At 39.9% G+C, this 13940-nt stretch overlaps 1 protein-coding gene across 1 annotated transcript in view; it reads right to left on the bottom strand.

Annotated features, from left to right (window-relative positions):
• The window catches only part of SPAG6 (sperm associated antigen 6), a 45200-nt gene that overhangs the window by 30363 nt on the left and 897 nt on the right, over nucleotides 1-13940 (bottom strand). Inside the window, exon 3 of the mRNA XM_056338168.1 lies at nucleotides 2741-2907. Coding sequence (XP_056194143.1) covers nucleotides 2741-2907 — 167 coding nt within the window. The remainder of the gene's footprint in view (nucleotides 1-2740; nucleotides 2908-13940) is intronic.

Here is a 13940-nt window from a genome sequence, read left to right as displayed (position 1 = left end):
AGAAACAGCTCACTTGCAACAGGACTAAGCACCTCAGCACCTCTATCATAAGTTCAAGCAAAATCCAAGGACAGTTAGTCCTGCCCCCAGAAGTCACATTTCAGTCTCCTCCTGCAATTTCGTAACTATCATTGCGATGTCCAAGCTTAAGATTAAATTTCTTCCCCTGCCTTACAGTTTCAAAATCCAGAGCCCACTTAAAGTACTCCAGCCAGAGACAACCACATTGTGAGAAAGTTCCTCTCCCTCGTGATGCCACTGTGCAGCAATGAGTGCAAGATTCACTGGGACACAATTGACCTACTGCTATGTCCACGTGCCCAGAGTATGCTCTCCAGCCTGGTAGATCATCCTGACAGATCATCCCTATGGACAAGCTCTAGAGGGCTCTCTCTCCATGTCCAGTTGGCTTTAATCTCTTTCCAAGATTTGACTCTCCCCTGCTCTGCACAGGCAGCCTGAGCACTTTACAGTGCTAGATTCCTACTGCCAAGGTACCCAAAACTTAAACAATGCAAAGCCCACATCCCTTTTGGATCAAGTCCAGAGAAACAAAGAACCACATGAGTACTTTTGTACATCCTGTAAGGTGCCCAAACACCTCCAAATGTCTGATCTAAAGCACTAAGGCACAGCAAGAGAAGAGTATCTGCAGTGGCTCCATCAGAAGCAAAATGGACCCAGGCCTATGCCCTGACCCTGAAGGAAAGTGACACAACATGCCACATCCATCCACCTAAACTCCTCGGCCCTCAAAGCCCAATGGCCTCATCCATAATACTGGAAACTGTCCCTGCCTTGTGCTATCCCCTAAACCACATCCAGGGATTACCAAACAGTTTGATGGCTGGCATTGGCTAAAACCATATTAGGGAGCACGTTAACAATTAAAGAGCACTGTCATCTTCCAGCGCTCAAACACATGCCCTGGTCCTCCTTAGCTTACCGGTACTCATCTAATTCCTTAATGCCAAAAAAAACCCAGTTTCCTAAGTTAAGGCCTACAAGCAGGTACATTAAACACAATTTACAAGCAAAGCATTAAACATCATTTAGAGGAAACAGAAATTATGGGAAACAGTACAGACAAATGGTCAAATCCCTAGCTAATGTAAGTTATCGTAAGTTTTGCTGAACTCAATGGAGCTACAGTTGTTTACACCAGTCTGTCTGTGCAAATACAGGTATGTTATTTCCGTTACATAACTATGCTCCCGGCAAAGAAAAAACCACTTCTTTGTTTTTATTATTCAAAACACATTTATTTACAAACTGTATTCATGGGCACAGTCAGAACACACTGTAAAACTGTATTTTGTTCAGTTTAATTGACAAAACATTGATTTGGGATATGACCCTGTAACAGTTCTCCATAAATCAGCAGAATCAGTATTTGCTCTGTGCTCAAAGAATCTGATCCTTATAGATGTTGATACACAAAGAGCGAGTGGAATGGAAACTTTTTTTTGCCTATGGGAAGCAACAAACTGCATGCGTTGCTAAACTCTGCATGAACTGGATAATGAGCTTCCTTCACTTGCCCTCAGTCACCAAGGCATAGTAGGCTTTCCATGACCTCACACTAATCTTGCTGCTGCCCCAAGTGATTCTGAATTACAGCCATCTCTATGTAAGGACAGCACAGGCAGTAACATGGAAGACATAAATCAAGGTACTCGAGCTAATTTAGTGAGGGCTTTGAGTTGTAGCAGGGGGGTAGTTTCCAACCCAAAATAGAGGATAAAGAGTTTTGTTCCCCTTCTTCCCTTAAAAATAGAAATAACCAAAATGGTTATAAACTCTTCTAACTAAAACCTTAACTTTCTTTCCATGATAGACTAGTATCAACATCAAGGTTTTTCTTTAGCTTTTGGGGTTTTTTTAAGATTAATTGTATAGGCAATGACTTATATCCACCAAAAAATATGCAATGACTATTTTTGTTTTCCTCAAATGACTGAAAATGAAGATACATAGTTTTCCAAATTGATTTCCATTGAAATCCTACTTTTCCTAATTCTAATAAATCAAAACTGCAACCTAAGTATAGCTGTGATATCAGTGCACATAAGTCTCAGCTGACTCTTTCCAGTTATTAGGAACCTTATTTCAAAGTATTTCTGTTAATCTAGGTTAGAATCACTTGCAAAATCAAAGCTAGAATATATGCAAAACCTGAAGAAAAATGGCAAGGGAGAAAAAGAGACCACCAGATTTATTTGCATTGCAATTGTGACTACACTTGTTTGGTTTTTACAAATATGAAAACCTTTCAGCATAATTTCCTGTGTCAGTAGGTTGATATTTCTCATGCTACAGACTTCCAGAAGACTACGTTTGGATATATTAAATATTTAATTATAGAAGTTCAGGTTTTTATATGTATTTTACAAGTGTTTGGTATTACCGACAACTCCTAGTCAATTACCGCTACAGCTTTCAAATTGTCTCATTTTTAAAGAGGGACCTTTTGAAAACACAACAGTGCCATGAATATAGTTCTTATAGTGCACTAAAAGGTAAGATGACTTCAAATAAGCTTGACTTCAAAATATCAAACTTAGGCACACAGTACACACTGATCTCTCAGGGGTTCAAACATACGTGCATGTTGCCTCTGACTTCAGTACATTTATTGCTATATTAGAATAACAGCAGATAGCTAATACAGAAATATTTCCCTCTCCCTGTGCAATAGTTTAAAGGAAAAATATTACTTAAGAAAACAATGATGCCTTACATTCTGCTCAGACAATGAACACACGAGCTGTGGAAGAATGTCTCCCTTCACGACTGCCTCTGCCAGGTCATCGTTATAATTGGCAAGTCTCCCAAGAGCCAAAGCAGCAGTCTGTTGAACAGTTGGGACAACATCCAGCAAGAGAGGTCTCAGCAAAGATATTACACCTGAGTTATACCAGGAAGAGAAAAGCCCATTTAGTAAGCAGAATTTTTTCTAAACTTTTGCCTTTATTCATAAAAACCCTCTTCCAGGTAATAAGAACTTGTAGGAAATCCAGGTGTTCCGCTGAAATTAAGCTGGCACTTGGATAGCAGTGATGACACATAGCAAAGTTTCTGCCCATTTTTCATAGGTACAGAACACTTCTGAAATTTAAAAAAAAGTCACATGTAGAAATAAGCTATATGCAAACATATTAAAGTATACACGAGAAAATAAGGTATATTCAAACATATATAAAATGCATGTGTTAAAGTATGCACAGGAAACTACTCCATCTGGAGGTCCCAGTGAGCTGACATTGGCACATCACTCATTCAGCATGCCAGCAGAACCTCTACATTGAATTACACAGAAGTACATTTCATCTGTTATATGCAATGATTGATTTGGGGACCAATATCCATAATATATTACAGTCCAGACAGAAAAGTTGTAGATTTTCTTATCATGTTATTATTTATGTATCTTCACTGATGAGTCCACCGTGTATCAGTTAAACATGAAAGAATATTAACCATCCTCTAAGGTGGTCTTACAATACATGACATTATAAGTGAAGTAAGCAGCTGTGACATGAACCATTAGAAGTTATGGCCTAAGAAAGTCCTTAAATGGATAAACATCTGGCTAAAAACAGGAAGTGGGAGGAGTAAACTTTCCATTCTTGCAATACAAGGAAGGAGGTCACAGTGCAGTTCTGCAGTGCCATTCAGTAATCATCCATGATCTGAAACAGCATGAACAGTGAGGCAACTCAAAGTTAGCCAAGGTAGTACCTGTGAGGGAAACTATAAGAAACTAGAGGCTGAATGACTGTGTAACAAAACAACAAATGAAATGGAGCATATACAGGGAAACCAATCCCAACCTCACATATACAGTGATGGACCCCAAACAGGTCACTACCACCCAGGAGAAATATCTCTCTGTTAGAGCTGACAGTTGTGTGGAAATACCAGCTCACTGCTCAGCAGCAGAGAAGAAACTCTACCTACAGAGGTATACAGAGCACTCAGGTTTATTTGGAAAGGAACAGAGCACAAAGCAGAGACCATCATTATGCTATTGTATAAATCCATCCCACATTTAATACCCTCCCCTAGAGCAGAACTGAAAAAGGTTCAGTGAAAGGCAACAAGGATGATCAAAGATGACCAATCTGTAGGAAGAGCTTCAACATACAGAGAACTTCTATTTAATAAGACTGTCCAATAGGGATAGGAGATCCACATGGTTACATAGAAAAAATACTATTTGTAAGGTCTGAGAAGGAAAAATTACTTGTCTTGTGATTCTTCAAAAGTGCTGTCCCCTGTACCAGCCAGCTGCATGAATTAATACTTCTGAGCTTTATACCTCAGCCAGAAAGCAATGCCCTCTGAAGATGCCGATGTGCTACAACTGAACACCAAACACTCAGAGCTACAGTCAGAAATCTCCTTATCAGCTGTCTCAGTTCTTTCCACTACTTTTTTTTTTTTACTAACGAAGATAAAGATTTAGCTGGGTGAATGTGGAAGAAAGCAAGACCTCCTTCTCAAGGGCTTGTGTGGTTGTAAGCACTAAACGAATGTCTTTTGGTGCAACAGTCCCACAACAGTGGGATCACTGCCTAATGGCAGATGACACTCAGGTGTTGAACTAGCACACCACGACAACAAAAAGCTGAGGGCCTTAAAGCAAGGAACAGTCCACAGGGATGGAGCCAAGTTACACCCATAGCGTACTTCTGTATAGAAGGGCACTCTGAAAAGAAAAAAAAATTTGAACAGCAGTGTAATTCTCACAGAGAACATTTATTTTAAATTAAAACCAAATTGCTCCCAGCAAGAAGAAAATAGCCTAATAACCTACACATGGGTCTGAAGGGGGGGGGGGGCAGGCAGGATGTAAAACCATGGAGGCCATGCTGACCACTAATGAATTTGTTCTGAGACTGTCAATACTCCAGACAGAAGCTGTACTGTCATAAGAGGTACGGCCTCCCAGGATGTTCACAAGTCAAAACAAAACAGGTCTCAGGGGGGGCACACAGTAAAGGGAGAAAAGTGAAATGAAACTGTGATGTCTAACAGCAGTACAGAAGCACGAAAAATGGCTCTGTAATATGCATTAACTGAACACGCACATATAGAACCTATGGAAATAGGTCTGTAGTAAAGCTGGGGCCTGCTCACACTTCTGTCAAAGCCAGTGGGAGCTGAAGGAGGCCTCCTGTGTACAAACAGATAAAAGCTAGATTCTCCAGTACTGTAAGATCAACGCAAATTCATTTAGCACTTGGCAGAAATCACTACCTTCAGAATGTGGTCATCATATTGACATCATATCACAAACTCTCCCAAATAGCAGGTATGGTCTCACTAGCAAGTTATGCTTCGTATCAAAGTGCACTAAGTACTTTATATGACAAATTAAAAATAAACTAACATGTGAGTTGGAGCCAACCCCATATGTCATGTACAGTGACCTATCTTCTAGTAAGTCACCTGCACCCTCTACGGTGCATTTTCTCATCCTTCCCTCTAACATCAGTTGCATGGTCAAAAGCTGCTGAAATTCCTAAGGGGTCCTTCAAACTATTCTGACTACTTACACTGAAGGTATTTTAGCAAAGCAGGAACAGTTACAGTAACATGCTTGTATTTAGCGTACAGATATTACACTGGAGCCCCGAACTTGAGATAATATGAAAACAAGATTATTTTATAAAGGGTAGAGTTAGTTTTATTAGTTTTACTGATATTAAAGAGACTGTTAGAAGTGGTTGAGGAAGAGGAAAAGGAACACTTCAGTGTGCAGTGTCCTGACCCTAGAAAAGCCAAGAGCCTGATGGGTGGGACATTCAACCACGATGTCCCAGACAGTTCAGTTCCGGTGATGGTTTCCAAATCTAATGAAATTTACATCAACTACAATCACTTTACCCAGGAGGAACCCACAAGTTAGATCCAAACCACAGGACGTGTTTCTGGCCTGCATGACATACCTAGACACCGCAAAACATAAAAACACATTTAAGGAAGTTTACCTATACCTATGTTTTGAGTTGTCCCAAATACAAGATTTATAGCATTTGTATTTTCAAGATTAGCTGATACAGATTTCACTTTTAGAATAGGCTAAAAAGCCTTGAGCCTGAAAATGCTTCCAAGCAGCATGCCTCCCTATGGCCAATACCATTAATTTCATGGTAGTATAAACCATGTAAAGTGTGGTGATGATATTTAAGTGTCAGCACAAAATATTCTACTGCAAATTATTTTAGCTGATGAAACTGAAGGCAAGGAAAGAGATGAAAAGTGAAATGGGAGTTACTGTTTGAAGAAAGGACACAAGATGCTACAACAGGGTTGAAAAAAAAAACCAACAGTGAATGAATGGAAAAGGTTTAGAAATAATAGAAACTGTGCTGATCCTCAAGGAGACTATATTTTCCCCGAAGTGATGTCCAAGTGTGAGAAAAGAAGTGAACAAATAATTATCATGACAAGAGCTTTGAAGGAACAAGAAAAAGAAAAATCAATTCTTGTTGCTGTACAAGCCTTATATTGACATCAAATTAACTGAGAATTTAGAGAAGTGTATAGGCTTAGATTATGTCTGTGCATTGAACAATTAAAATCTTGTACCTCTACTTCCCACCTTCTCTAAAACCATTTTCTTTCCCTGCATCAAGATGTTATCCATCATCTCTAACTAATCTGCAAGACCAACTGCTTGAGGAGTTTTCACCATTGCCATGATTTTTACATCTCCAGCAAACCAAGTATTTCTTTCTTTACAGCACTTAAAAAAAATAAACAATTAATTCCGAGAGTGACGGTTACATAGAGATTATATGGTCTCCACTAAAACACCTATAGGAAAACCAAGACGTCCACCTTTCCTTCTGTAACTTTTGACAACAGTGCTGGAAATGAGATGCCTGATACAGAAGGAGGCTTTCCTCTCCTGGGCCCAGCCCAGCTTTCTTCTAGAGACAGCTGTATTTGGCAGGCTCCTCTATTTGATCTCTTCCTTCCTTGCTTTTGACTATCCTGTCTACAGCAAAGTCTACCTCTCTTCTCCAAAGAGGTCCAAGCCAGGATTCCTATCAGCATTTTTAACTAAATTTAAATGTATTTAACATTATCTTACAGCAAGAAAATAGGTAAGAACCTTTCAACAACTTCCTTTTACCTCTACTATTCACTCATGTGAACAGGGACATACAGAGCCAGGAGTAGCAGTGGCTTGCCCCTGAAAACTTTAGGAGAACCCTTTGGTCTTCTTCTAAATAAGTCTGTTGTGACAGAAGTAGGAAATTCATTAGCTCTAATTCAAAGGCAGCAACACAGAAAGTAAACTACAAAATAAGGCATTTAGACCATTGGACTAGATTTGTTTTGGAAGAGTTCCCACCAGCAACTCAGAGTAACAAAGAATTACTGCCAAATAATCTCTCTTGCATCATGGAACCTTGACTAAACTTGGGCAAGAAACGATTCCCCTTTCTATCCTCAGTTTCCCACTCAGATTTGTTTCAAAGAATAACACACTTTAGAAGCTGAATCACCCTTAACACACTCTTCTCAAGTGGAGCTGTTGTGCACAGGCCTGATGTACTTTCTTTTAGGAAGAAAGTGCTGACTGCTGCCTATCTGGGGGAAAAAAAACCAAAACAAAACAAAAAAAAACAACAACAAAAAAACCCAACAACAAAACCACTCAGGGCAGCAGCAGGTTCCAAGTTTTTTCATTCCAAGTTTTTGTAGCCAAACAAACGGTCACTATTCTGGAGACAGCAATCTTCATTTGGTCATTTTGATTTCTGGGAGAAAACTACCTGGAACACAGGGTCCTCTACCCTCCTCCCACCCCTGCAAAACCCTTGTCAAACCTGACTAGTCAAGCCAGAGAAACACCACTGTACGTTTGAAATTCTCTCCATTTCTGCACCTGAAGATAACCACTCATATCCTATTCTCCTTCCTTAAAAATAAAATTTATTTCCTTTTTAAAACGTAAATATGGAAAAAAAGTCATTCTACGCTAATGCTGTCTCTGAACACACCCTTATCTTGAAAATGTCCTTCTAATTTATGCTTTGCATCAAATATAATGTTGTCTTCTCATTTTTGTATGCTACCTGTTAGGCTAAGAACATTCACTGAGCTAACATTAGCACTCAAACATTCATCATATTACCTTGACTTTTCAGTACTCCTGATGTCAAATTCAGCTGATTTAAGAAGGAAACGTAACAAATTTATTTCTGTCTCACCACAACTACTTATCTTCAACTACCCTTTCCTAGAAGCAGCAAAGCAGCGAGTTTCAAGTAGGAGACAAATTTCCCAGAAGAATAGTGACAGAGAACTTTCACACTCGCTTGTCTTAACACTGCCTCTTCCAGAGACAATGTGGTACTCACTCCAAGAAAGGACTCCTCACTGCAATGGTTCCATGTATAACACAACTACAATCCTTTAAATATCAGAGGGAACCCAAATACAGTTTGGTAACAGAGACTCTGGGTAATCAAATAATTTGTACAGCAATGGTGTATGACATAATGCAGATTCAGTTTGACAGTGAGACTGGAGATTTCTGAAGGATCAAGGAGCTAAGTTTCTCCTGAAAAGCTGATCTGGCTGATCATTTCCCAGACCCTGTTTCTGCATTAATGGAACAGAACTAATCCTGATCCAAGAGGGCTGAGTTTCTGAAAATGCCCATCACAAGGCTAGTTAGTGACCGCCACACAATCCTTTACAGACACACCAAAACCAAGGCAGCCACAAAAGGCTGCTTCTTTTTAATGGCCACTTGTTCAGATGAGACTGAAATTCCTAACCAATTCTGGCTTTGAAATTTTACTTGCAAATCTCCTCCAAACAGGCCAGGAGGAATCCTGGAGCAGTTGAGCTTTTAGCTAACATGAGCTACAAAAAAAAAGAAGCCAGCGCTCCAGTTCCAGCTGCATTTACTTTCTCCTTCTCTGCCATCTCTCTGGTACTTTTCTTAATACATAGCCTCCTCCTTCCCTTCATCAGGCACCATCACCACCATCATCAAGCCTTGGGGAAAGCCACTCTCTTCACTTGATCTACTACAGCTCCAAAGATAAGCTTTTGCCTTTCATGCCACATTGCATACTTCTCTTCCACTTCTCCTCCCACTAAAGCTCAACAAAGCTTTTAACTCAAAAATAATTTAAACCAAAAAAATGTGCATCCTTCACAAGGAATGGTGCATAAACCCAAATACAGAAACTGGCTATATGGGGGCACTGGAGTCTGTCCACGCACATCTACTTGCAAGGTCCAGATAGCGCAGATGCTTTAAGGGAGCAGCTCTTCCTGCACAGCTGACTTGGCAGCCATGCTCCCTACACACCCTGTGCTCCCAGCAGGCTTTTTACAAAGCACTGTGCTATCAGAGCACATTCTTTAGTATTATTTTAAATGTGGAACTGCATCCTGAAATCCCTTCCAAGAGTCAGATTCTCCTTACACAGGGCCAAGTGTCCAACTGCCACATTCAAAACAGGTACATTTAAAATACATAAACTAGAAAGAGAAGTGGAGAAAAGCATAAGCAAAAAGCCTCAGTGTAATTGGATGAGGGGAAAACATTTGAACAGCCTTTTCTCAAAAATGAAGACTTCTAAAACCACCCCAAAGATCTGGAAGTACAACTTTTAGAACCTGTCACCAGTGGAATAGCTCTGGACCTGGGAAAGGACCAGCACTCATGACATCATCCTTTACCAGCATAAACAGACTATGAAGTAGGGGGAAATCTGCCATGCCACAAGGGTCTGTGACAGAGCCCTAGTCTGACACAGACAAGCCCTGCCCACAAACTGAGCCTCTTGCCAACATGGACTGTGAGGAACAGATACAGAAGATACCAAGAGGTAAAAGAGGAGGAGAGGATATGGCCCTGGAGTACAGCTTGTATAACTGGAAACATGAACTGAGATCAGGGTTGTGGGCTGATGGAGTGGGAGGGCAGTTGGAAAAGATTCACTGGGAAAGGGGTCTTCTTTTACACTGACATTTTGGAACTTTCTTGGAACCCTGCAGCCTGGCCAGCAAGTAGGTGTGGATAACTGGCTAGCTGAAAAGGGTCACATAGACATAGTCCAGCTGGCTGGACAAAAATGCACATGGCTCTCAGCTTATCTGAAGTAAAGCAAAAGTTACACAATAACAGCAAGATTGCAGTGGGAAAAGAATGTTGCAGGTGGGAACAGATAACTACAGAAGAGAAACTAGGGGCGGGCTTGGTATTTAGGCAACTAACCAATAATGAGCTTAACTTTTGTAATATGTATGAGCTAATTATAACAAAGGCATAAAAGGTGACTGTAAGGTTCAATAAAGGAAGTCTGCTGATCACTCATATTGAGTGACTGTGTCCTCCCTCCGTCGCAACAAGTAGGTAAGGCAGACAAACAGAAGTTGAATTTATCTGCCCAAGATGACAAAAATACCCCAGCAGCAATGAGAAGGGAACCCAGGTGTGCAGGGTCACAGCACACAGAGTGCCATGGCATCACACAAGCTGCTAGACCACACAGCTTCAAATTTCTTTTTCCAGATTCCAGACTCAGCTTTCCCTATGACTTCCACAGCCATTATGCTTAATAATATGATGAGTCCCAAGAAAGCGGTTAAAGACCTGATCTTGTAATAGCTTTAAAGTCAAAGGCTAAGTTGCAAGACTAAACTGTTTCTTAATCCCAATGATATCCTTAAATACCTTACAAATTAAAAAAAGCAGTGAACCCATCACCACAAGCTCTAATGCAAATAAATAAAAATTTAATTGATACTGTAAGAATACAAAAATGAATATTGAGAAGCAACTACAGTCTTATTCTGATACATTTACTAATGCTGAATTGTAAATGCCTTTAAGAAAATAAATTTTAAAACCGCACCATTTCAAAAGGACTATTTATTTACAGAGTGCTACACTTCACAAGGCAGATGAAGAAAGAAGAATTAGGCCCTCAGCGACTACGGCTCATAGAAACATACTGGAAACAGTTCAGATTTTCTCCTAAATTTTCTAAAAGACAGAAAGCTGCCTAAATCTCAGCGCAAGAAAGAAAGAAAGAGCTCAAGTTCATCTGCCATTATAACTGAAAATAGTCTGTAGGATTTAAAATTTTGGAAGGATGAGGGGGTGTGGAGCTCACTAATGCATTCCAGGACCAAACTTCATGAGCTGTAGCTGCCAAATGAATAGATTTATTTTAAGGAATATGTTTAAAGCTGTTACTATCAAAGCAGCTTCTCCCATTACTCAGCAGTCCTCCAGAAACAGGATTTGATAAATTAATTTTCTGGCACTGTTCCAAGTATATATTTACTAAACAAAAAATGTTTAGGAGTTTTGGAGGAGATTTTTTTTTCCAAGTATCCCTTAATTAAACATTCAAACGACAAATCCTGCGGTTATTATTCATGGTCGTATTTATTCATAAGGAACAACCTTATCAAAGCCAGCCACAGAGTCAGGGAACACACAGGAATGAGTTCTGACAAAGAGATTTCTCTCATCACTCCTTGTACTTCCCTGCCACCAGAAAGCTGTTGAGCTCCCAGGCACTAAATCCCCAAGACATTCCTGACCACAAGAAAGCCAGTGCTGTGTAAGTGTGTCAAAGTAAATAGGCCAGATTCTAGTTCCCTGGTTAAAGCCACTTTTGCGATTTCTGCTCAGAGGGAAAGGCAGCTCCAGAACTTGATGACATACAGAAGCCTTGTAAGAGAAATGCTCTGGGAAAAGGTGGGATTCCTGTTGGCCGTCTCTGGCCCTCCTTCCAGTTTGCCAGTTCCCACCAGTTTTCCTTACAGGTCATACACAGGAGTCTCCACAACAATGGTACCTTAAGGTTTCTCAACAGTCAAACCAGCATAAAAAACTCTTACCTCTGCTCCTGGCCACTTGCTTCCCTCCATGCTGCAGTCTGCCATCTCCTAATTTGCAACAATACCACTGCTTGTACCTGGCTTAATTCCACAGAAGCAGGGCTTATAGCATAGTAAAGAAGTACTTTTTAAACACACTTCCATCTTTCATGACATTAGCATGGTATCCAAAGACACCTCCACAAAGAACAAGGTCTCAAACCAGTATTTATTTTTCCTATAACATACTAAGCGTTTATCAAAAGGACTTCTAAAAACAGGAGCAAACACTTTATTCCTTGAGCACCGATCTTTCACTGCTGCCAGTCTAAATTTCAGATATTCCAGGAATATAAACTGAGGCAAATAATAGAAGAGTATGCTACAGTACGTTTTAAGGGCTCCATTTTGTTCAAATTCAAGTCACGGTAATCTTGCCTTCTGCTTCAGCCATAAAAAGACTAAACCCTGACAACCTTTGAGATCCAAGCAAAAAACCCTGCAAGGTGCCCCTGACTCCTAAAGCTAATGGAAAATGACAGCAGGCAAAGACTTCCCACATCTTCTTAAAACAGTGATTTCCCTAAGGGATAGCTAACTTTCTTTACCAGAATAAGAAACGAGCCCCCAGTCCTTTTATATATGGATTTATACAGAGATACATGTATAGACAGACACCCTTCTTTCCCAAATCACTGCTCCAGAGATCACTAGATCAACACCATAAAAGGAATGGCAGTTATCTGCTAGACAGATATGCCTCAAAATATTTGTGTAAGTGCTTTAAAAAAGGACCAAATCACATTTTTTGATGGGAGGTTTTAAAAACCACATAATCACATTTCACTTAGGAAGAGGTTTTAAAACCTGTATCTAGCACATCCAGAAAAAGGTCAAAACTAACAGCTAACATTTTAATCCATTAGTTTTAAAGACACAGGTTAGGGAAGACGGTAAAACATCTGTGGGCCTCAGCCATTCAAATTGTAATAAGAAATACCTTATTTGCAGACATCCCCCTCTTTTCTAGCATCTGAAAAACTAAAGCCTATGGAAAAGCAGCTCAGTACCAGAATAAGCCAAGAAGGCTGATAACCTACACAAATGCACATTTCCACATTACTGCCCCAGAGCCTCATGCTTGTAAAATTAACCTTCAGATCCACACCTGGTGTGAGCAGAAGACAAGTTGCAGACCTGTGAATTGATTATTTCTTCTGCACAAGCAACAAATCAGTTCTGAAGTAAAGCTACCAACCAGATTACATCAAAAAAATATTTTAAGAAGAAGTACAATTTAACTAAAAGTTAGTTGGGCACTTTGTTTGCTTTCTTGAGATAGAAACTGTCTACATTTTAAAAAACACTAAACAGTAAGAAGCCTACCTAAATGGGATCTCTTTGTGAGCAACTAAAACCAGAACTATAAACGGACACAGAGGGATCTCTTCTTACAAATAAGACATAAGTTATTCCTATGGCCAAGATGTCCATTTGGTATGAACTGAAGCAGCGGCATTAACTCACTGAAAGATAAAAAAAAACTTACCAAGAGGCACAGCAAGGTAATACAAAAGGCCTGGTGTCGGCATGTCACTCCCATAAGCAAAGCAAATGTTTCTTTAACAAGAGTTTAAGTGAAGACTTTTCAATAAAACCCTTTTCATAAACAGATACAAATACAGAAAACTGGAAGTAATTACATGATTGTTTTTCCTTTTTTGTTTGTTTGTTTACTTGATCCCATCATATCTCAAAAAAGACCAACCACTTTACTAGCTTTGGGAAACAAGTATTTAAAACAAAACCAAGACAAACCAAAACCTAATCAATTCACAAATACCATATGGTAAACCAACTACTGATTTATAGCACTTCTTCAAACTGTCTTTCAGGTAATCAATTACTGAGCACTTCTTTCTCCTCTGTTAAGCTCAGGAACTTTGGCCAAGCGGAGTGGGTCTGCCAGATGCCAGCAGCACAACAGCTGGTAGAAGTGCTCCCGCAGCTCCTGTTTCTAAAAACGCTCGATTTGGTTCACGACATCCCACGACAGCAATATAACA

This window comes from Falco biarmicus, chromosome 4, assembly GCF_023638135.1.
Source record: "Falco biarmicus isolate bFalBia1 chromosome 4, bFalBia1.pri, whole genome shotgun sequence".
Lineage (NCBI taxonomy): Eukaryota > Metazoa > Chordata > Aves > Falconiformes > Falconidae > Falco > Falco biarmicus.
Note: the sequence above shows the minus strand (reverse complement) of the source record. Positions and strands in the feature narration are given on the sequence as shown.